Here is a 25,670-nt window from a genome sequence, read left to right as displayed (position 1 = left end):
TAAAAGATTTGTATTCCTATTTGATATCCTGTGTTTTAAAAATTCACTGAGAATCCGACGATGCCAAATTTCAGGATGAGTAATTTCAGAAAAAAGTGACTACATTACCAGTCAACTAACATTTTTCCTGGATTCTGGGTAATTCTTCTGAAATCAGATATTTCAAGAGATACCCTGGTTATGGAACAATGGGAAGTCCTGAGGGAAATCATTCTTTTAAAAATCTTTACTTTGTTTTGGTTCACATTTGTTTAGGTTTGCATTTATTTCATTTGCTATGCTTTAATTCTAAAAGCTTTCTGATGAGATACTTTCAAGATGAACAAGAAGAAATTAAACATTAGCAAAGGAGGAACAGGCCATTCTTCAAACATAGGAGAAGGGTCTCTGAGCAATAACTAGATTTGAATATGTCACAGGAAAAAAATCATTTCCACACCCTCCAGATGTTAACTCCATAAATCTTGAACAGAGAATCCAGCATTGGCCATCTGGGTCCAGGAACAAAGACTGAGGGAGTCATACAATACACAATTTAAGAGCAGGTCTTGCTCTAATCTTGTAACAAGTAAACAAAAGAGAAACCCCACACTGAAATCTTTCTCTGCTGAGTTACTGCTTATTACCAGATAATTCCAAATTCCTTTGGCTCTGAAACCAGCTGTCTAAGGACTATCTTGAGGCATTTTTCCCCCTTGGGACTGGCATGTGTCTCAGGGAAGTAAAGTGTCTAAGAAAGAAAGAAAAATGAAAGGAAATCTGCAACATTTAATGGATGGTTTGTGTTAAGAACGTCATCTTGGTGGGAATATTTAAATTCTCTAATTTCCCTGATTGGGAGGTAACTATCCTGGGATAATATCCCAGAATATATAATGTACAGTAAAGATCGAAAGAAAAATACACACAGCCACAGCACATACACACAAATACTGCTGAAAATGAAAATGCATGCAGTGACAGGCAGCCCTGGAGGCTATACCCAATACCTCTCATTAGGCAGTCACTGTTTACATTTTTGAGAGACTTAATCATACGTAAACTTTCAGACGTCCTTTATTCAGCACTATTCTCAAAGAAAATGGGCATTCAGAAGAAGGAGATTTTCTATGAGGGGGTTTACCTATAGAAAATGAGGGCATAGTTGGTGGAATTTGGTGAGAAAGAAATAGAAAAAGTAAGAAGATGGTGGAAAACTCAGCCCTACCACAAGCCCCCTCTGGAAAACTTTACCTAGCTTAGTATTAGCCACATAACAGCCTCCACCACTGGGGATTGTCATGTGTTCAGTAAATAAGAATTGATTATGAGAAAGAGGGACTTTGAAACCACAGGACAAGATGTTGGTGGAAACACATGTCTGTTTGTGTTGCCCCCAGGTTGCCTGCAAAAGGGAGAATTGGGCCAGATCAAAAACATACACGCTTCCATGTCAAACAGTGGTGGGATTGGGCACTTCCATATTGGGAGAGACAGAAAGACACAATCTCAAAAAATGTTGGGAGAAGAGAATGAAGAGGAGAAGGGAGAGAGGAAAATAGGACAGAAAAGAAAAGGAATAAAAGACAAAGAAGGAGAAGAGAATGAAGAAGAGAAGAGAGAGAATAAAGGAGGAGAGAAAGAGAGGATGAAAAATGATAGGACAAAGAGGGAGAGGAAAATGAAGAAGAGAAGAGAGAAAAAGGGGAGAGAAAAAGAGAAGAGGAAAAAGAATGATGGATAAAGAGGGAGAGGAGAAAATGAAGAAATGAAGGGAGAAAGAGAAAAGAAGAAGAAAAAAGAAAAAGAGAAAAGAAAAGGATGAAAAAAATCACGTCAAAGAGCAGGAGGAAAGAGGGAGAGAAAAGGAGAGAAGGAAAAAGAATCATAGAACGAAGACATCAGTGATGGCACAATAACATGACTAAAGCTAGGAAACTATATAAGTCAAGAAAAATTTTAATCCTAACCCAATCAATGACTATATGGCATATGCCTCAGTTTCCTTTGGTGAAGAGCTATATATAGTATCATGAAAAGATCATCAGATTTAGAGGCACAATTGTTGCTCATTTGTGTCTGACTTTTCATGACTCCTTTTGGGGTTTTCTTGGCAGAGAAATTTGAATGGTTTGCCATTTCTTTCTCCAGCTTCTTTTTCAGATAAGGAAACTGAGGCAAATAAGCCTAAGATTTGTCCAGAGTCACATAGTTAGCATCTCAATTCCTTGAACTAAGGAAGATGATCCAGGTCCAGTGCTTTATCCACTGTGCCACCTAACTGCTCCTTAGAGGAAGAGAATAAGTTTCAGCTCCCAGTTCTGACACTCATTAATTATGTGACCTTGGGCAAACCACTTTAAAATTCTATAGACCTCAATTTTCTTATCTGTAAAATTAAGGAGTAGAAAGAGCCCCCCTGGTCCTTTCTAGTTCAAATTCTATGATTTTGTGAATATTTAGTTTTTTTTTTTTTATTTTTAGTTCATGGAATACAAACAAGGATTTCCATAATATACTATAACAAAAAAATATTTAAGGATAAAGTGATGTAAAAAATATTCCCTTCAAAAAAAATGAGGTAATATCCTGTCAGAATTGCAAAATATTAAAGGTAAAAGAGAGAATATCTGACTCAAACCCCTTGCTTCAGAAAAGAGGCAGGGAAAATCACATGCCTTAAGCAAAACAGCTCAGAGCAGAATTTAAGGTTATCTAACCCAGAAAAGGTAACCCTAAATAAACTCCTATTGCAATAGTCTTTCTACATGGAACTTGACTTCCTTGCCTTGAGCCCTAGTTAAGTTAGCAAGAGTTTCCAAGAGACCAGAAGCCCCTCTTAGCCCTTCAGAGTTGGTCCAGTAACATCCCCACCCCCTTCCCATTCTGTTCCCTTCTTTCAGGTTTGCTGCTCTTTCCCAGAGGGCAGCTCGGGACTGGTTCCACATTCCCCACAGGGGTAACTTACCTGCACATCTAAGTTTTTTCTTGAGGAAGCTGGAGTATTGGCATAGGAGCTGATGGAGGAACTGGTGTTGATATCATCAGTGCTGAGATTGTCTATGGTGTCACTGATCCCACTGCTGACAGAGCTGCTGTCATCCCAGCTGCAGAAACCAACAAATCCAGAAAATTTGAGCCTTCTACCACTCTAGCTATGGAGGAGCAAACACAGACCAAAAGCACCACCCCTGAATCCTCCCAGTATAATAAAACCACAGAAATAAAGCTAGTTTTCATTTGTTGTGACTCATCTGCAGAGAAACAACTCTCTGTCTACTGGCAGGAGAGCTAACATTTGATGACTTATCATGAACATTTTAATGTTCAGAATAATGAATATATAATAAACTCTACTCTTATGATTAGAGACAGGTATAGGGAACTTCCTGAGGAGGAAATACCTTTATCAATTCAGATCCCCATCTCTTGGCAATGTGTAGTATTTGAATTCATTGTGGCAATTCCTAATTCTAGGCAAGTCAATTAACTACTGTTTGCCTCAATTTCCTCAATATTATAGCTTTCTAATATTACAGATATAATATCACCTATCTTGCAGGATTGTTGAGATTAGATCTTTGCTTAAAACAAAAAAGGCTTGGTGCAATGCCTGGCACATAATAGCTACTATATAAATGTCTCTTCAATTCCTTTTTCCATGTTTCTGTTAAGCAATATAATTGTTATATGTAACTATTTGATTATGGTCAAAAAATTAAACATATCATATAATTATATATTTGAATAAATGTAAAATGTCCATAACAGCTGAGTTACTCACTGTATCTCCCTAATTTCCTTTCACTATTGTATTTGCATATATATTTTTATCTCATACAATCAAAGTAGAAACTATGCTCCTTGTTTTGTGCTTTACTTTATCTTTTCCTCATACAGGTTATTCCAGAATTTTTACATGGTGGCAGCACACCTGAACTCAGGAAACCTGAGTTCAAAATTTGATCTTGGATATTTTATTAGCTATGTGATTCTAGGTCACTGATTTAATTGCCCAACCTTTTTCAGCTTTAGTTTTCCCATCTGCAAAATGGGAATGATAATACCTACCTCACAGGGTTGTTGTGATGATCAAATGGGCTGATATTTATAAAGCTCTTTTGCAAAGCTCAAAGTGCTATATAAATATTGTCTATTTATTATTATTATTATTCCTTATTCCTCATACTTCCTCATACTTAGCAATCTTGAATGCATTGTAGTATTCTACTGCATTGATTTATTGAAATTGTCATTTAGTTAGCTGCTCCCCAATATCATACTAAATGTACCATATCTATTATTTTACCATAGCTAATATTTTTTCTTTTAGTATTAATTATAGGATATAAAATTAGGTGCCCAATTTTCCCCATAAGTCTTTGTGCTTTTCACAGCAAAATGAGATTGCTTAGTTTATAGACACTTTTTTCTAGGTTAGAATGTTGGACTAAAAATAAAAATTCTGCCTCTGATTTTTATCAGTTGTATGATCCTGGCTAGTCATTTGCCAATACCTTTCTTGCCTAATTGTTGTGAAGATCAAATAAGATGATGAAAACATTTTCCAAACTTGAAAGCATTTTATAAATATGGACCATAAATAATCCCCATCACCAATTCTAGACCAGAGGACCTAATAAATTCAGCAGGCAAAGATTACTCCTGGAAAGTGAATGAGAGAGAAAGAAAGAAAAGAATAAGGAGGATGCTGGTAAGGAAAGAACAGGAATTAGATGAAATCTCAGACTTGAATGCCAAAGCAAAATGAAAACAAAGCCAGCTTGTCAGAAAGCTACAGCTAGGTAACAACTTATCGGCTTCCTTAGTAACTCCAACTCCTATCCACGATGCTATTTTGCACAGCTTTTACAACAGGTTGGAAATCGGGTCATTTGGCATCTAAGAATAGCAGGGCAGTCATAGTTCCTAAAGTAACTGAAAATACTGGTATTGTTCAACTAGCCAGTATGCTTCCTGACTTCCATGCCAATCAGGTAAAGAGACAATTGCTCATTTAAGTTTCTTTCCATCACAATCTCCTTTGACATTCATCCCTTTTTCTTCCCAAATCCATTTAATCAAAGTTGAATGTTGAATTCAGGTAAAGTCTGTGAGACAACATGGTGTTGTAGAAAGACATCTAGTCTTAGGTTCTAAGTTTGAATGTGATCTTTGACATGTCTTTACTTGGTGCTGTGGACAAGAGTTTTTTGGCTTTCTTGTTTTGGTCTTTTTTATTTCTTGGAGTCTCTGTTTCATTAGTTGGAAAATAGGGATAAATAAGATTTGCAATCACCTCATAAGATGGCTATAGAGACAGTGCTTTGCAAACTTTAAGCTCATTAAATAAAAGTGAATTATGATTAGAGTCTTGATAAGCAGAAGAAAAAGGAGGTCCTTAAAACTTAAGATCACATGGGCTTAGGAGCTGCCTTATTTAATATGTACCTACCAGCAAGGTGATTCAACAAGATGCATTGGATCCTTAAACTTAATAGCCTAGACTCCTGAAATGACTATCTTCCCATCATTGTATCACTGGAGAGTCAAGAGATCTGGGGGAAAATGCTGTCACACTTCTATGTAGCAATACCTCTGTGAGGCAGATAGTATATTATTATTTCAATTTGCCAGATCAAGAAACTGAGGCTCACACAGTGAAATCAATTGCTCAAATTCACAAGGCTGGAAGTTCCAGTGATCACACTAGAACTCGACTATCTTGACTTCAAATCCAATATTATTTGATTAATAGGGAGATTCATGATTACAATTTCTATAGAAGTTAATAATTTAAGGTTTCATTGAAGAAAAAGCACTCTGTTATGCTTTTTTTTTGTTGACACCGTTAGTGTTCTAGGCACAAAAATTCAGTTTGTTTTGGACTCATGATCTGCCCAGGTTTGCCTACTCTCTTACTATCTAGGTGATTTTGATCAAGTTACTTCCCCTTTTTCAAACCTCAGTTTCTTAATTTGGAAAATGATAGGTTGGACTGGATGACCCTCAAGGTCTTCCGCTTTAAATTCCATAAATCTTTCTATTGATCATCCTACTTTAATAGCGAATTTTCTGTGCACTCAAGACTGACAAGCACATGATATTCTTCCCAAGTTGGTGCTGAGTATGTCATGCCCTCCTATGTTAGTGATCACATGTAGTCCTTGTGAACTCAAACCAGAAACTTTGTAAAATGGATTGCAGATGAAGCAGAGAGAGCTGGGGGAGATGTTACAGTAGTTGAGGTGAGAGGTAATGGGGGTCTGAAATGGGAAATGGAAGCATATGGAAAATCTGAAAGATGTTAGAATTGATGAGATGTTTCAACTGAAAATGTCCAGTAAAGGGAAGAATCAGAGATGACTCAGATTTCTAGTCTGGGTTACTGGAAGAAGGTGTTGCCATCAATCAGAATACTGAAGGAGAGACAGGTTTTGATGAAAAGGTGAATCCAGTTTTAGGCATGTTAATTTTGAAATTCTTGTTGATTCAGACATGGTTCATTCATTCATTCAACACGTAGTTCCCGAATGTCTGTTCTGTGCAAAGTCCTATGCTAGGTTCTGTAGAAAAACATAACAAATGAATAAAAATTTGCTGAGATATGGAGTGTTTCCTTAATACTACAGGAATCACAACTCATCCCTGATTCAAATCATAAACAGAAAGATGTCTAGTCAGAAACATATCTGTGAAAAAACAAACATCTTTAAGCATTTTCATATAAATTCTTTCTTTCGACTCCAAGACAAGTTTTGTAAGAAGAAAACACTCTTAATTTTACACAGATGAGGAAACTAAGGCAAAGGGTGTATGCAGTCTAGTGACTTATTGCCAAATTGTGGCCAACTAAGTCTGGCAACTTCTGGTTAAGTATCATGTTTTTTAAGACAATATTTCATTGAGGGGAGGAGAACAAATAGTGAAAATATAAGGGAATTAAGAAAGACAAATACTTAATATTTCCATATAAAATCATGAAATGACTCGGCCTAGAAGTCATATGTTATAATTATCTGATAAGAAAAGATAATATGTTTCTTTGGCTTTATATCCTATCCTTATCAATGATCTTATGGAGAGAATCTTAACATTTCTGCATGTCATATTATTCCTTAGGCAGTCTGGGAAAGCCTATGGACTTTCTCCTGATAATGTTTTTAAACACATAAAATACATGGAGTTACAAAGGAGACCAATAATAGTGAAATATAGTTATGAGCATTTTTAAAAGGGGAGATGAACCTCTGCTTAAGAACTTCTTATCTAAAGTGAGAATATCGAAAGTAAGAATTGGCCTCTTGGTCAAGAAATGCATGATAAAGACAGAATTAGCAGTAAGTGTTAACATGGACAACAATAAAGTGTGCAAACATCAAGAGATTTCAAGAGGATAATAAAATGAGATAAATCATTAATGGTGCTCTTTCTTCTCCCTCCATCTTTAAAATTCTATCTATCCGTGATTTAAGCTAAATGACATAATCTCCAAGAAGTCTTTCCTAAAGTCCTCCACCTAAAAACACTCTCTTTTAGGGGGGGACTCATCTAGCACTTTCTGTTTTTCTGATGACAGTCATAACATTCTGCCTTCCACTGCATGTATTATCTATAAGACTGAAAGCTCCCTGAGTTCAGGAAATTAGTCTGTTCATTTATGTGATTCTCACAGTAAAATACTCTAAAACATATAAGTAAGGAATAAACAAAGAAAACATAATCAATATGGACTGAAAGCTCCCTAAAAGTAGTGTCTTTCAGACGTTATTTTTCTAGGACCTGGCATAGTACATTACACATAGCAAGTATTTAATAATTATTTGTTGAATTGAGATTGAACTTGAGGAATTGATTGTACCTAGTATTTTAGAGTCATAAATAGGTACATTGTAATCCACAGTTAACAAAATTGAAGAACTAGATAGGGAAAAATTGGAAATAATTTAAGGGGGATGTTTCTAACTGGCCATTGGAAGGTATAAAAACATTTTGAAAATATTTAAGATACAAACAAGAAGAGAGGAGAAGTGGGGAGTAATAGACATGACAATTTATAACATCACGATGCTTATAAATTAGGCATATCATAGAAGGGAGGCACATTAATTTCTTAGAAGATCAAGGCAAATGATTTATACATCAACATATCCCACCTGACTATTAGCTTTCACGACAGAGTCTCTGTTATATTCAGTTCTGTATCATCCACAGAGCCCTGAACATAGACACTTCTTGACCATACTCAATGAACTATTTATTACCTTCTGGATTGACTATAAGATTCCATTTAGTGGTCAAAGATCTTTATAACCTGTTTCCCCACCCCTTCCACCTTTTGAGTCCTTTTAAACGTTATCTTTTTACCACATACTCTATATTCCAATGACAATGGCCTCCTGGTGGTTCCTCAAACAAGGCACTCCATTTCTCAGATCTGGTCATTTTCTCTGCCTCCCATGGCTGAAATGCTGTGTTTCCTCATCTCTATCCTCTAACTTCCCTGGCATCTTTTAAGTCCCAACTAAAATCTCATCTTCTACAGGAACCCTTTACCAATCTCCCTTAATTCTAGTGACTTCCCTCTGTTGATTATTTCAAAGTTATGCTACAGACAGTTTGCTTGTACAGAATTGTATGTTTTCTAGCTCCTTGAGAATAGGGACTTAATATCCTCAGTACCTGGGTCCAAAGCCTAGAGGCACACAGTAAATACTTAATAAATGTTTATTCAGTGACTAACTAATCACCTATCAGCTTGTAGGGGACCCCCTTGGATCTTAATGTCGTTAGCTCCTTCTGGGCTGACTAACCTTCCCTTTCTTTCCCAGAAGTACTACTTCATTTCAATACCAAAGTATGACATTGAAAACTCACGCCTAAATGAACAGCAACATCTCTGACATCTCTGGAAGGTGCCAAAAGATATTATCACTGGGAAGACTGATGGTGTTGTATTGGACTGAAATGAAATAGTACTTGGGATGCAAAAGGTGGAGGAAGACATTGATGTGTTCTTGAAGGAGGTAAAAGAGCATCTTTTGGATGTCAGGATTTTTATCATCATATATAAAAGTACCTAACTGGACTGGAGGGCAGCTGGGCTAGATGGTTTATAAGGACAATCCCAATGTTAAGACATTTTGTGCGTTTTACTAAGTATGAGTATGTTGGGTAACCACCTAGTCAGAGGAAAAAGGAAGGACATTGGGTTTACTCCTCCTAAATGTTAGCATTTCTGGATCCTATGCTCATGATAAGATCTCTGAAATTGGGTTGAGGCCCAGTGATAATTTCTCAAGGCTGATACAAGCCTCATTTAGTACCTCAGGGAAGTTCATCCTTTAATTAATCATTCAACAGATCTTCCACAGGAAAGAGATTACAGCATATAGATTCTTGAGCCATCATTCTTAGCCTTCTACTTCTAAGTAAATAAGAGAAAAACACCCACCCACCACTAAAATAATTTTAATTATTTTAACATTTCAATTAATGCTGTGAAAACAAAACCTTTTTTTTTAAACAAGATGATTGTGGAGGGGTGGGCGGTAGTGGTGATGCTGGGGAGTTTGTAGGCTTCTTAGCCAGGTAGGGTTGGCAATAACAGCAGTGAAAGAGGGGGCAAGCACAGCCTCAGATATGGGCTTCTTGTGGATGGGCCAGGCTCCAGCCTAGCAGAAGACCACACTTTAAGATTTCTTAGATGGCTGGATGACATAGAAGTGAAGAATAGCCATGGCTTCTGGGTTACATAGAGACCAAAAAGACAGTCACAACCCACTTTGCTTAGAGGGGATGATGAGAAGGAAGTTCCCCAATGATTCAATTAGAGAAATAATGTTGTGGAACACTATTCTAGCAATCAAAAATAGAATGCTGGATCTGGAATTATGAAGACCAAAGTTCAAATATAGCCTCAGATATTTTCTCTCTGTGCAGCCCTGGACAAACTGCTTAATCTCTATTTAATTTAGTTTCCTCATCTGTGAAATGGGAATAATAGCAGCACCTATCTCTCAGGGTTGTGGAGGATAAATGAAATAATATTTGTAAAGTGTTCTGTAAACCTTAAAGCACTATATAAATACTAGGTGGTGTATCTGTTATATCTCTTGTAGTAAAGTTTCTTACAAGAACTACAATATTAGAAAAATATCTGTTATTAGAAGTACCCTAATTTGGAGTAATTAGTCAAAATGTAAACCTTAGCAAAACTGTTTGATAATGTTTAAAGAAATACGGTCCCATAACTTTTAACTACTCATGGTAGCGAGAAGACATTTATTAAATCTTATCATAAAGATATTGTGGGGGATTTTCATTAATTATAGAAAGGCAAACATCAAAGGGAAACAAAAGGTTTTCATTCAATCAATATCTGAATAGGAATCTTCCTTACAATACCTCCATCATGTAGGTTATTCCTGTAACTAGCTTTTCTGATAAAGAACTGGTTCAACTTTATAAGAAAATCTAATCCACAAGCGAAAAATGATCTAATGATAATTTCCAGAAAAGAAACCTAGAATAGTTATAATCATATAAAAATACTAATAATTAGATAGATGCAAACTGAAGCCATTCTGAGGTTCCACCCCAGCCATAAGACTGGCAAATATTACATGTAAAAGACAAGTCTTGAAGGGACTATGGGAAATCAGAGACATGGCTATACTACTGATAGATCTGTGAATGGGTACAGTCATACTGGAAAGCAATTTTAAATTTTACCCCAAAGAAGGAAAGGAGAAAAATTTGGAATACAGGATTTTGCAAGGGTGGATGCTGTAAACTATTTTTGCATGTATTTTGAAAATAAAAAGTTATTATTAACAATTTAAAAAATTACACCCTAAAAAGTTAGCAAACAGTACTTTTGACTCTACAAAGTTGACCCTGTCCCCTGCCTGCTGCACTGAAATTGAACCAAAATCGGTTGTTCTATAACTTCTTTCTTTCAGCTCAATTTTATCTGGGGGAAGGGAAAGCAGCAATCTCCTTTCACATGTAAACCCTTCAATTACTTGAATGCATCAATATTATCCTATTATAATTTCTCATTTCCTAGTTAAACAACCCCAGTTTCTTTAACCAGTCCTTAATATGGCTTGGTTGCAAGTTACCTCACCCTGCTGGTTACCTTTCTTTGAATGTGTTCCAATTTGTCAATGTCCCTAATAGAATACAGTCCTCATAATTAGGCAGGCAGTGACCCTGAATCTCATGCTGGGAAGAAATCTCAGAGGTTATCTAATATGTATTTACTATGTGCTCAGGACCATGCTAAGCAGTTTACAAATATTATCTCATTTCAACAAACCCCACCTCTACCCTGTAACATATAGAAGTGATCATTTTATCTTCAATGCAAAGCTCACTATTAGTCAGATTAGATAAATATAATTAATCCTTAACATATTGGTTGACTGAATAGTCATGAGTCCTTTGGAGGATATTGGAAAAATTTCTTCATTAAAAAAACTATCTTAAATATTCCCTCTTAGTATCTTGTTTACCCTATTTCTTTTGGTAAATTTCAATCTGGCTTTCATCCCAATTATTATTAGGGACTGAATTAATGAGGTCTTACTGTATTTGACTCTGAAAATAGGGCAAATGGCTGGTTTCAATGTGTTCCAGCAGCGCTCAGCAGTTTGCTGAATATGCTCAGCTCCAGGCCACTGAAATTCCCTCGGGTACCATTGGCAGGTCTAAGGCACAGGAAAAGGAAAGAAAAGGAGAATGAGAAAATGAAATGGGAGAATAGCAGAAAAAAGGAGAAAGCAATTGGGTGGGGGGCCCAGAAGAGAAAAGTGGGTGCTATAAAAGGCACATTTATGGTAGAGTGCCACTAAATGACTAAAAGGACATCCATCCTTTACCTCTATGACAAAAGTTATGCTCTGAAAAGAATCATAATAATCTCTCATCGAGCTGGCAGAGTCATTAGAGAATATGACCACTGCCCCTTGCCAACTATTGAGTAGATTGATGCTTGTAGCATTTACAACAGTTCAGCCTAGAATACTTTCTTCCCACAAGCCAAGTTACACCCCTCTCTCAAAGTAGTTATTTCATCTCATGTACAGGAAAGCATGTTGAAGTCAGGTAATTGGATGGAAGGAGGAGGTGGGAAGAATCACATGAGAGCCCAATACAGCCTATAAAGCTGTGAAAACCTTCAGGGCTCCAAAGTTCTTTCCTGGGCTGAAATCTCCTGCAGAGTCCATGGAAATGCAAAACCCTTCAGAGAAGAACTGGGACAGAGATGAATATCTACTCTGAAATTTGCAATGGGGTCTCTAGACATCCTTCTTCATTCAGTGTAATAAATGTTAATGCTCCTCACTGCCAGCATTCCCCAATTTTTATGGGAATAAAAAACTCAAAAAAAATCACAGGACTGAATTTGCTTTATGCTTATGGCAACTGTTATTTTTCAATCCAAATAAGAAGAGATTTGGTTTGAAAAAAGTATGGGGGTCACTTCTTTTCTTTTCTAGGTCCCCAGAATTCTGTAGGCTACTTAAAATTACTTAATGCTGAGTGTTGTTTGTAGGACTTGGGACCAGAAATCCTGCGGCCAATCATTAACACTACCATTTGTATTTTGTACTGTAAACATCACAGAAACACCTATGATACATATAGAACAGTAGACCTACATAATATGGACTATTACACAAATTTTTCCATGCATAATCATATATTGTCAATCTATGATGTTTGCCATTGCTCCCAAGCTCTTGTGACATGTCTTATTGTAATATTAATTTGGTCTTTAAATCATTCAGACAACACTTAATGTGTGTCAGGCACTGAACTAGTTACTCAAGATAAAAAAAAAATAAAGAAACAGAGAACAAGAGAAAGAGATGGAGACAGAAAGAGAAAGGCAGAGAGAGACTGACCTAGTGTATTCAAGTACCTTATATTCTACTATATTAAAGATTTAGATCTAGAAGAGTACTTAAAAATAACAAAACATGGAATTTTAGATTTAGGGCTGGGAGGGATAGAATCCAAAACACTTTTACAGATGAGGAAATAGGCCCAATACAGGTTTAATAAATTGACCAAAGTCATATAGGCAGTAAGTGGCAGTTCTCAATGACATTCTATTGCATTTACTATTTGCTAAAATATTGGAGTCTTTGGGATGCACTGACAATTTATGGAAACAAAAGGAAACATTTTTGAAATTGGGACCAATACCAAAGATCTCAGAAAACACTAAGTTCACATCATGGAACAGAATGTGCCTCATACTAAGTTAGCCAACACTTAGGTAAGCTGTGATGAGTGGCCATGACACTCATAGATGATGCCATCTTGTCTCAAAGAACTGTGATTAAACCTTAGCTAATATGCTTTCCCAACCACACCTGAAACACACAGAAATTGAACTACTTTAAAATCCTCACACGCTAATTATACCTACTCCAAAAAGGACTGTCTACATGCAGATAAAAAAATCAAATATATCTAAGGAGACAGAGAGCATCTGGGAAATCACTGGTTAAAAAAAGTCTTAAAAGCATAAACTTTTAGAGAATAAGGGACAGAAAAAAATCATTTTGTTCCTTAAAAGAATTAAAATTCAAATCAATATTGTAAAGGGAAAAGATACTTCAAAAGAGGTTGAAAGACATAAATAAGGAGAATCATGGACTTAAGAAATATGATTACCCATGGAAACATTTGTATACTAGCCCATATTATGTAGGGAGCATTGAGCTTAACCATTTCTATTTCATTTTGCAAGTGAAGAATTTGATGTCCAAAGATTTGTCCAAGATTATAGGGCAAGTTAGTAGCAGAGGTTGGACTTTGCAGCCCAGTAGCATTATTTGCGATACTTAACTCTGTTAACATAATTTTTAGTGAAGTTCCAATAAGAGGCCAAAGACTGCTAGGAAAATGAATCAAGAATTGAGAAAGAAATTAAATTAAATGGTACTTTTCAAAAGGAGGAGCCAAAAAAGATCAGATTTCATTGTCTTCTAAGAGATACTGACATCATTGTGTCAGGAATCCAAATGCCACAGATCCCTTCTCAAATGGCTTAAACCAAAAATGTTAAGATATGTTTGCCTATAAAATATGAAGGTGAGATCATCGCTCATTTTTTTTTCAGTTCCCAGCACTTTCCCCTCCACCAAATGTCTCCGAGGAACAAGTTTGTCAAAGAATCAGCCCACTGTTCCCTTCGATCAAGACCCCTGAGAAAGGATCTTGGGAATTGTGGACCACATTTTGATATCAAACTACTCTGTGGTTAGTTACTGTTATGGAGCCAACTACCAAGCAGCCATGAAAATTCAAGAGGCGCGATATTTATGGCCATCCACAAAACAAACATGGGGGAAAAGAAGATAACCCTCAAGCTGAGAAGGAAAAAAAACGGGAGATTTCCCATTAGGATGGCCATATATAGGAACAAAGGGACCCAATTTTCAAGGAGTTAGTTACTCAGGAAAGCATTATGGATGAATCTGGATCTTCTCTGCTTTCTCCAGAAGAAGGCTTGCTAGACCACACTTAAGATAATATTATTTACTCAAGGAAAGACATTTTAAATTATAGGCAAAAGCAGCAAAGTGCACTTATCATTGATCTCTCCTGCCTGACCTTCACTCATTCCCTAATAAATCACTAACATTAGCAGAAACAAAGAATTATAATGTTTCTTGGCAGGGATCAGGTGAGGTCGACGATGGCTTGTACCAAATAATTTTCCCAAGTCCCCTAGGTCAGATGCTTGTAGATTTGTCTCTCTAGACCACAAGGATTCGAATGATCTTTTTGTTCTCATCTGCCAACTTGAACAGTGTTCATAAGCTCCACTTCAGGCTTATTCCATCCAGGTGACTAATCTCACACTGCTGAGCAAAAGAGGGCAATGTAAGAATACAGGCCTTACCTGCTCCCATTTCCAGCTCCCAAAGCGGCAGCAGCAGCCCTATTTATATCCTCAGAGTGCCCCAGCTAGACAACTGTATTAAGTTGCAAAACTCCTGACTCGTGGAACTGGTGGAACCATTTTCTGGCTATTGTCCTGGGCTATTGTTTCAGGGGAAACTGTAGTGCCTCCAGGGCCACAAGAGACAGCAGAGTGGAAGAGGGAGGCTCCCCAAAGGCAGAGATTCTAGAAGAAGGGAAGGAGGCATCTACAGATATTTCCCACAGGTCAGGAAGTTTAACCTTTTTTCCTCAATACAAGTTTGCTTTTTCTATACAGTTCTAAAACTAGAGGGACAAGGGACCCCAGTCCCTGCTTCTATAAGCCCTTTCAAAAGACCTCAGAAATGGCAAGAACTCTCCTTAAAAATTGTTTATGCTCATCTACTGGTTATCCTGCCATCTAGGGGAGGGGGTGGGGGGGTAAGAGGTGAAAAATTGGAACAAGAGGTTTGGCAATTGTTAATGCTGTAAAGTTACCCATGTATATATCCTGTAAATTAAAGGCTATTAAAAAAAAAAAATTAAAAAAAAAAAAAAAAAAAAAAAAGAAAATATTCAACTTAAAAAAAAAAAAAATTGTTTATGCTAAAGCACATTAATATACTAATATGTAATCATTCCCTAAGACCAGGGAGAAGCCATAAGGAACCCACTGAATAGTGTTCTGGGAATAGTTTTCTTCTTACATGTCTGAGAGCAGAACAAAGCCTGCAGCATTCCTGACAGCAAGGAAGAAAAGTTTCATTTTAAAATTCAAATGTAGCCCCCCCCCCCCATCTTAAAATCACCTGCTGCTGTGTAGACTAGAGAAAAGTTTCTGAGCCTGCCACAAGCATAGTTATAGAAATGAGTCTGAACTTAGGGTCCAAAAAAAAAAGTGTCAGAATAGAGTTTTGCTAATAAGTAAACAAGCAAATAGATCAAATTCTTCTCATCTACCAGTTTGCAAACATGTCAGTGTGTCCTGGGAAGCTCTAAGGGGAAATGGGGGCTAAATATGGCTTACAAATATTACAAAAGGGAAGTAGGGTTTTTAAGTGCAAACAGTTTAAAAATGAAAAAATGTTCTGTCTCTGATTATCCCATCTTTGTCTGTTTTTCCCTTTGTTTTTTTTTCCTCTCCTGTGTCTTTGTTTTATTTTTTCTGTTTCTTTCTTGTCTATTTTTCCCCTTCTCCCTCTCCCTCTCCCTCTCCCTCTCTCTCCATTTCTGCAGAGGTTAGGTGGCACCCTAAGCGTGGAAGAGCTTCTCCATATTGACTGTGCCAGGTGCAAGGACAATACATTCAGCATTTGGAAGGAGTAGCCAGAGAAACTTGATAATGGGTACTCAGGAAATTTTACAGAGCTGAAAACTCCTTGGGTTAGGTTTCAGCCCATAGTACCTTTGCCCCAATTGGGTAACTCATTCCCAGCTTAAGTAGGTGGTCCATGTTAAGCATGAAATTCCTCCACTCTGATGTGGGTGGAGGAAGGGAGACCCCTTTGCTTGAAACCCCATAACTCCTGGCCAAGACAACTTAGCTTTTCATTGTTTCAGGAGACATCAACTTGCCTGTTAAGCTAGAGCCAAAAGAATTTCCTCTCCTCCAAAGTTCTGGGACACAAATTGGTGGAATAGTGTGCTTCAGGGAGATATGTGCATTAGGTGAGGCAGGCCTTAGAGGATGTTTACCAATAATAATGTCTAATGTTGATAAAGGACTTCAAAGCTTGCAAAGAGCTAATTTGCATCATTTCCTGTGATACTTGAGGTAAAGAAAGGCAGTAAGAAATCATGAGCACAGGCCAGTTTTTGAGGTAGGGAAGTCCATTTCTGGAGATGCTCTAAATAGGGAAGTCACAAAGCAGAAAGGAAGGTTAAGGAGAGCGTAGTCTCATAACTCCTATACCCCCCTTGTCTCAAAGTCTTTCCCTTTTTCCCCTCAAACTTTTTCTAGTCGCTTTTGGTCATGTTTTATTCTTTTTGACCTCTTTTGGGGTTTTCTTGGCAAAGATACTGAAGTGGTTTGATATTTCCTTCTCCAGCTCATTTTATAGATGAGGAAACTGAGGCAGACAAGGTTAAGTGACTTGTTCAGCATCACACAGTTAAGCAAAAGTCAGAGGCCAGATTTGAACTCGTTGAACTCCTGATTCTTCTTGATTCCAGTTCCAGCACTCTATATACTGCACTACTCAGTAGTTCCCTTAAATTACCTCACATTAGTTTTATACAAAGTGGCATGGTATAGTGCTGGATAAAGTCAGCCTCGGAGCCAGGAACACCTGGGTTCTTCAGGTCCTATCTCTGACCAAAAAAATGGCTTGAGGACCCTGGGAATGACACAACTTCTCAATGATCCAGGGGTCCTCAAACTACGGCCTGGGGCCAGATGCAGCAACTGAAGTCGATTATCCCCCACCCCCACCCCAGGGCTATGAAGTTTCTTTATTTTAAGGCCCACAAAACAAAGTTTTTGTTTTTACTATAGTCCGGCCCTCCAACAGTCTGAGGGACAGTGAACTGGCCCCTTATTTAAAAAGTTTGAGGACCCCTGATCTAGGCAATTCTGGAAAATTGGTTTTTTTGAAAATTGTATTGGGGGTGGGGTGGGGAGAGAGAGACTGTTCATCTGGAAGTTCCAGACACCAGTGAAATCATAGATTCAGATCCGAGCCCTCAAAGATTATGTGACTTGTCTAGGATCATACTTATCATAGGTATTAAAGTTTTGATTTGAACCCAAAGTTTCCTAGTTCCAAGTTCAATGTTCTATCCATTACACCTGGCTTCCCAATTTTAGATTCTACAGTTTTTTGTTATGGAATTGAATGATTTTCAATTGACTTTTAAATGTCTTATGATCTGCTTTACTCTTTTGGGGGGGTTGAGATAATAGGGGTTAAATGACTTGTCAGGGTCACGCAGCTAGGAGATATTAAATGTCTGAGACGGGATTTGAACTCTCATCTTGTTCCCTGTCTACTGCACCATCTTGCTTGTCCTCCTCTTTGAAGAAGATTCATACTAAGAAAAATATACAGTCAATCCTAATAACTTAGATTGTTTTTAAATACATCATTATGGGCTTTTCCTTCTCTTTTCCAAAAATCCCAATGCATTTTATCAACACAGTTTATCCTTCAAAACATCCCCAGCAAGTACAAGGAACTGAGCCCCAGGCAAGCTAAATGCCCTGGCCTTAGGCCTAGAGTTCAGGTTGGGAAGAGAACAGTGGTCCAAAATGGTCATCATTCAGCTCTCCAAGCCACTTCTCACGCAAAACTGCCAATGACAATGACGTCAGGGGAACTTCCACATATGCCCAGAGCAGGGGTGGCTTAGAAAGTTTAGGAAAAAAAATTGCCTCACACTTGAAAGCATCCAGCCCATTTATCTTGCACTTTTGGTGTGAAGCACCCCCTTCCCCTGCCTCCTCTACCTTTGTTCTTCAGGCTGGTTAAGGCTGGGGATGGGGGGTGGAGAGTAGGGAAAGCAAGGAGCCCAACTAAGGAAACAACTATTAAAAAAAAATCTTTAACCGTAAGGGAAAGGCTCAACCCTAAGGCAAGTCTCCAGAGTCCCTAGAACAACTTATGGAGGGCATATGGGGGCAGCAAGTGCCAACAGCTCAAAGCAAAATTAACACATCAGGGTGTAAAAAAAGTCCAACACCTTCATTTAGACTTCTCCTTACCAATCTCCAATGAAGAGAGGAACATGTCATAAATTAAACCTTCTCAGAGACTAATTGCTTCACCATCCGTGGGTGTTCCAAAGAATAAGAACTAAGTGGCACAAGGCCAACTTCAGGGTCACTGTCCTTTTCCCTCAGTATGTGGTCATCTAGTAACCTTCCCCCTCCAGACTACTCAAATCTATCTGGACACTGAAAGAAAAACTAACCAAACAAGAAAAAACAAAATAAAATAAAAAAATAAACATCAAACCTATGGAAGAAGCAGTAGAAATATTATTATATCCCTACTATCATTATGCATGTTCCACATTTCCTTTAAGTTTCGGACAGTACAGATAAACAGGTAGAAGTCACTCAGTTCACCATCACAGAATCACCGGAAGGAACAGAGTACAAGTAGATTTATCTCTCTGCAAAAGCATGACAGTTTGCTAACACGAAACTGAAAGAAAGTACACCTGATAATAACAGGGTGAATCCTTAAATAATGCTATAGGTACACTTGGGTAAGTCCCTTACGCTGGGAACAAAGACAGCCCTCCACTTTTGAAAGCACACTTAAACCCTGAAGCACCAAGGCTCGTCTGGGCTGAGTCCAAAGAGTCCAAGGTACCCAGGGAAGATCTGTTCTAAAATCAGATTTAACCTGACTTTTCTCTTCTGCCGCTAACCAGGTATGAAAAGCCTCCTTCCTGGAACACCAGTTTTCTCTCATTTTGGAGGCTTAGATACAGGAAGAAGAGACTCGGAAATTTGAAGGCTTAGCAAATGCAGCCAGCAACATTCACCAGTAATAGTTAATTCCCTTAATTCCAACGGCCCCCCTCCATATTTGCCAAGCATTTAAAATCACAATCCAAGGTTCACATCAACACACACACACACACACACACACACACACTTACTAAACACAACTTCAAAAGGGGGTTGAAACCAAGCTCCCCAAACACACATTTCTGCTCCCCAGGCGCAGTGGTTCCTTTTGATAAGATGATTCTGAAAATATTTACAGTCATCAAATGCATCGAGGACATTGGGGTTCTGCTCACTGTGGGAACACAGTCAAGGTTATAGTACAGAGGGAAAGGAAGGTAGGTTTGCGTCCCGGTATGCTTTCCAGACCTAAATCCCCTATGAGCTTGCCAATTTCATCACGTCCCGAGTCCATTTCCTTTGAAACATCGCCCTTTTAAGCGAGAACATCCCGAAAAATCTCCTACCTTGCAGCACCCCCAGCCCAAAGCATGTCCCTTGTCTGCGGTCCATGGAGAGCTCCGGAGAGAGCCTGTGAACGCGCTTCACAGGATGGTAACAGCTTCATCAGCTGGCCGGGCCATCCTCACGCTTTGCCAGGGAATCCAATTTGTCATTTGAATAATATGCTTTTCAAGATGAGCAAGGTTAGCTTTCAAACGAGCCCTCAGCAAACCTGAGAGACACAGGAATGAAAGGGCCGGCCAGAAGGTGATCATCCCCCGACTTCCCGGAGCGGAAACCTGATCCCTTTCCAAATTAACCTCTGAAGTGCTGAAGGAGAGAGAGAGGGAGGTCAAGGCGAGGGGCTCCTATCAAGTCAGCTGTGAAAAGTTGCCCGGGAGCCCGAGAAGTTGCTCCAAAACTCTGAAACGGTGATTACCGTAAATTCCACAATAAAAGTGCCCGAGGAATAGAACCGAAATGGATGGAGCATCCACATTCATTAGCTTCAAATCCCCAGTTGTCAAAAAGGAATACGTGGGTGTAGATCACACAAAAGAAATGGAAGAAAAACCGTCCTTTTCACGGTTTCGGTAAGTGTCACAGGCACACACTGAGTCAGCTGTTAAAATTCCTAGCTCAGGTAGTGGAAGCTAGAACAATGGGGAATTTAGTCTGAGAAAGCAGTAGGGAGAGGTAGGTATCTGTACAGTTAGCAGCTTTATGAACTGTGTGGAGTGATGTGCTTGTTGATAGGATAGCAAGTAGGGTTTTGGATTTCTCAGTTTACACCCCTCAAGGAAAAAAAAAACCATGCCGGCTATATGGAAATTGTGTTCTATGGGGATAGGAGGAAAGGGTCATAATTCTGTTAGGAGAAGGGGGTCACACCTGTAACTAAAAAAAATCAGATGGGACAGTGCAAATAAATACACTGCACAATGACTAACTGTTGTGTGTGTGGTTGTTTTTTAAGCACTAAGAGGCCCCTAAGCAAAATAATGTTCTAGCCACATGCTTTTACCTCCGTGCTCACCCTCCAAAAGTCCTACCCAGGGTGACCTTTGGCAGCTTTCAATTTTTTTTTTTTTTTCTGAAAAATTCTCTCCAACTTTAGGGTTGAGTTTCTCCAGTGGGGCTGACCCAAGGGTGTGGTTTAGCTTCTTTGGAAAGGAAGCAATCGATGTTTCAGGCAGGGGTTCTGTGTGGTCTGAATTTGTTCAGCAAATAGAAATCTTTCAAAAAAGGAATGAAGTACCTTTCCTCCCCCTCACAAAATGGGAGGGGATAAAAGGTCAGGGTAGGCTACTCTAGTCTCAGTGAAGGAACAAGCAAAAGAAGCTTTGGAATACAGATCTTAATCAGGGTTTTAAAAAATCATTCTCAGCAGAAGTTAATCATTTACAGCTCATCCCCCCCATGTTTTCCCACTTTTAAAACTGCTGGAAGCATCTGTGATGGGAGGGAGGAAGAGGATAGAGAAATGGGTGTGGGAATCATTGGGGTCACAAAGCCTAGGTTCACTAAACAGAGACCTACTCCAAGCCAGAGCTTTGTTAACAATGAGAATGCCTTTAAAAATTTCTTAAATCAAAGTTTTTTTTTTCATTTTCCTACCTCCCTAGAAACAAATGGATCTTGAACAAAATAATAACAATAGAAATCTGATTTATTCAGCTATCTTACTGGGCTCTATTTTAGTCTACAAAGGTCCGAGTGTGCCTAAGAATCTAGAATCTTAAAAAAGTTTTAAAAATCTAAAAAAATTTTAAAAATATATGAAAATCCCTATTTATAAAAAATATAGAAAATAGTCATTCCTTCTTAAAAATAAAATTGGATTCACAAAAGATGATTTTAAAAAATTAAAATAAAATTATGTTAATTAGCAACCTCCTTTAGAACACTGTAAAATGTAATGAGGAGGAGGAGCAGGATGTTACCATTTCTTTTTTGTGGGAGCATATCCTCATTCAACTATTTCCTAGGTTTCCTTTTTCTTTCATTTTGTCTAAAAGTAAAGGGCTCATACGTCTAATATGAAAAGCTCCAGTCTATTTTGAACTATGGCTTTAAATCCAGATGAATCTTTTCATAATTTGGAAGGCATTAGAAAATTGTGCTGAGAGATGGGCAAATACAGAAAACTAGAGAAAAAGCTTCAACCCTTTGACCTACAAACATCATGAATACTAGAGATATGGTGGGCCCTCTCCAAAAGAGTAAGTTTTAAATCAACATTATTGGTACACTTAGTCCCACTTTTAAACTGATTGTGTTCCAAAAGTCATCTGAAATCTTGAACACTTTTTTCTCAAAATATAATGCTAGGTTAATAGGCTAGACTAAAGAAGTTTGCTCGATTCATGATGTAATTTAAATACTCTACATCTGTAACAAAAATGAATACAAAACAATACTGGTGCAATATGTTAAAAGACTGTGATTTCACTCATCTAGGTAGAAAATAAAAATAGAAAGATATATTAGTTTGGATATAAAAATACTAGCACTTAAGTCAGGAGGATGAGATCTGAAATTCCTTTCAACATTCTCTAACTCTAAATCATTTATCTCAACCTCAAATAGAAAATTTGATCAATTATTCTCACCCAGATGATTTTTTTGGTTCTGTTAATTTTGGTCAAACTGTCATAATAACTGTCATAATAACTCTTTATGTAACAATTGAGAACTCATATGTTCTAATTTCAGAGGATAATCAATGGATAATCTAATTCTCTATATTTACACAATTATTTCACAATACTGCCCCAAGACACATCAATGTTTCCAGGACTTTATGTAGATTGGGCAGGTGTAGCATCTGGTAGTAGATGGACTGCTGGGCTTGGATTCATGAAGACCTGGGTATTAATTCAATACTGAATTCCACACAAAGATAGGCCATATTATAGCTCCAGTGACTGGATTAATTCTGTAAGGTAAACAGTTCAGATATTATTATTCCCATTTTACAAATGAAGCTCAGAGGATTTAAATGTCAAACCTATGACCAGAGAGACAGGTACTACATGTCAGAGATGAGATTTGTACTTCTATACTTTCCTGCCTCCAAACCTTTACCTCAATCCCATGTGACATGTTAACCCTCAGGAAGGGCATTTTGGAACATAGTGATAGAGAATATTTTTACTTCAAATCCTGGATTCTAACACATTTCTTTCCTCCAGATTATTAAACAATGTTGCTGATAGCAATATCGAATGGGATGATCACTGTATGCTAAGACATATGAAAATAAAAAGGAAAGTTAATCAGCTTTGAAACCTTGGGCTGAAATATTTTGTTGTTGTTGTTATTGTGAAAATATTATTCCCATGTGTCCTCAATGTCATTGGCAGGGAAGTCACCATTAAATGCAAATCTTGGGGTTGAAGTCTAAGACATAGGGCTCTGAGTCAGATCACTGCTGTAACAAAGTCTTAGTACTTCTAAAAATAAACCTCTTTGGACCGAGACCTACTTTATACCAAATTCCATACAAATATAGGTCATATTATGGCTTCAATGGCTTTAGAGTAATTCCACTGGATTATTTTATTTTGTGAAAAAACTTCATTAAAGGGATGTTCACTTATTTGCCCAAGTTAAGAACTTGATTGTGGCTCCTCATTGCTTTAGGATAAAATGCTAATTTCTCAGTTTGACATTTAAAACTATTACTAATTGTCTCTGGTTAGTTTCTCAGGCCTGAGTGAAGAGGTTGAATTTTGGAGGTCCCTTTACTTGTTTGATCCTATAAACCTATGGACAATCTAATTCTATTCATTTATAGTCTTCTTTCATTGTTCCCAGACTCATCAGTGTCTCCAGGACTTTTTGTGGGTTGGATAGGTATAGTATTTGGTAGGATAGACTTCAGAGCTTGAAGTCAGGAAAACCTGGGTTCAGATACAATCTCTGGGCCTTATTAGTAGCTTAAAAGCAGACAAGTACATCACAAATTATCTCCCTCTAGTTTCCTCCTCTCTAAAACTGGGATAATGTCCCAGATAGAAATTTTAAGGAAGAAAATTCCAGTTTTTTATAAGGATAAGTTCTTTAAAATTAATTAAACTAAAATTAATTGTTCTAAAATGGAATGGCTTAGTTCATAAAGTGGTAAGTGTTCTAATAAATAAATGAAAAAGGTACTATGCTAAGCTCCAAAGGTACAAATAGAAAATCGGAGATAATCCCTGTCTTCAAGAAACTTTCTATTCTAAAGTGGGGGACAATACATATATCAACTATATGCCAGACAAAGAAGCTTTCTTGCTCTTAGCATACATGGGGAGCTAGACAGTGGATAAAGTGCTACTATACTTGGAGTCAGAAAGACTCATCTTCCTAATTCAAATCTGGCCTCAGGTACTTAACTAGCAGCGTGACTCTTTTTACCTCAGTTGCTCACCTATAAAATGAGCTGGAGAAAGAAATGAAGAAGAAATGCCAAACTATTATAGTATTTTGCTAAGAAAACTCCAAATGAAGCCATGAAGAGTCAGATAATACTGAACAACAGTATCAGTGAGAGCAGTTGGAGACAGTGTTGGAAATATGGCTCTCTCACACAGGCCAGATCCCTTGTCTTTGTTTCCCAAGATTCTTTGCTATTTCCTTTAGGTTGGATTGTCTCCACATCCCATATAAAGCTGGGTTTCTCCATAAAAAAAGACTGAAAAGGCTAGATTATAGGGAATTCATTCTTCGGGTAGGGATTTGACAGAAAGTGCTGCAATCCCTCCCAATTCCAAAATCCCAGTGCTTGGATCCCAATAACTACATAAAAGTCTGGAATATTGAAACAGAAGTAGGTGTGGTAATTTACTATTTAAAGAAAGAAATAATTCAAGGAAATCTGAAAGCATATTTTGGAACAAAAGAGTTTGTACTTTATATGGGAGGAGCTTAACAGACAATTAAAAATTAATTTCTAAAGTTAGAATTGTTTTTCTATGAAGTTGAATTAATGATGAATAAAAGGGAGACCATTTTTCATTTTTTCCTCTGTAAATCTCCAGCTACATTAATCATTCACGTTCTACCTGTGAAATTATTAGAAAAACTAAGAGAAACCTCGTGATGAATAGAAGAAGAATGCAGGGAACAGTTTACATGGAAAAAGTATTAAGACCTGATCAGGCTAATTCAAATGTTTTTTGTCTTTGTCTTCCCATCCACTTTTTTCTTGTCCCCCCTACTTTACCTACTATTTATACCAATATCTATACTTCGTGTATTGACTCAGGCAGACTGCTGAACTTCAAGATCTCACTTAGATTTCTGGCTTTGAATTTCCCTTCCCTCCCCTCTCCTATTGCCAAATCCCTTTCTAATGAAAAATTTTCACAGAATGATAAGAATCTTATACCTTAGATCTTACCCAGCTCATCGACTTCATTTTATATATTAGGACACTGATATGTACAGGTGAACTACCTTCCTGTGTGAAGCATTTTATTTAGATGAGGATTTGTGATTTTGTGGGTGCAGAATTTTCCTGATCAGGAAAAGGCCCTCTCTCAATGCACATTAGCAATCGTCCCATAGTTTATAGTTTTAAAGAGATGACTGGGGCACAGAAAGATAGCTAGTACATATCAGAGTCAGGGCTCTCTCTGACCCATGATGTCTTGACTGAGTACGGCACTATCTATACAAGTGTGTAGATAAATCTCATATATACTAAAGGCCTCTTTTATCCTAGATGTGTTCATTTTACTTGTCAAAAACTTTTCAGTTTCATGTAATCAAAACTATCCATTTTTTCCCCAAAATTGCTTCTCTCTCTTATTTAGTTAAGAATTCACTCTACATTCTTCTCTATGGAAAGCGTGTA

General features: G+C 37.6%; 1 protein-coding gene across 11 annotated transcripts in view; it reads right to left on the bottom strand.

Moving 5' to 3' along the window:
* Window positions 1-25,670, bottom strand: part of NAV2 (neuron navigator 2) — a 438,256-nt gene that overhangs the window by 86,038 nt on the left and 326,548 nt on the right. For all 11 annotated transcript variants that reach the window (XM_031943258.1, XM_031943259.1, XM_031943260.1 and 8 more), the window contains one exon: window positions 2,948-3,086. In XM_031943258.1, the coding sequence (XP_031799118.1) occupies window positions 2,948-3,086 (139 nt within the window). The remainder of the gene's footprint in view (window positions 1-2,947; window positions 3,087-25,670) is intronic.

Source organism: Sarcophilus harrisii, chromosome 6, assembly GCF_902635505.1.
Source record: "Sarcophilus harrisii chromosome 6, mSarHar1.11, whole genome shotgun sequence".
Classification (NCBI taxonomy): Eukaryota; Metazoa; Chordata; class Mammalia; order Dasyuromorphia; family Dasyuridae; genus Sarcophilus; species Sarcophilus harrisii.
The sequence above is the reverse complement of the archived record's forward strand: the minus strand, read 5'-3'. Positions and strand labels throughout refer to the sequence as shown.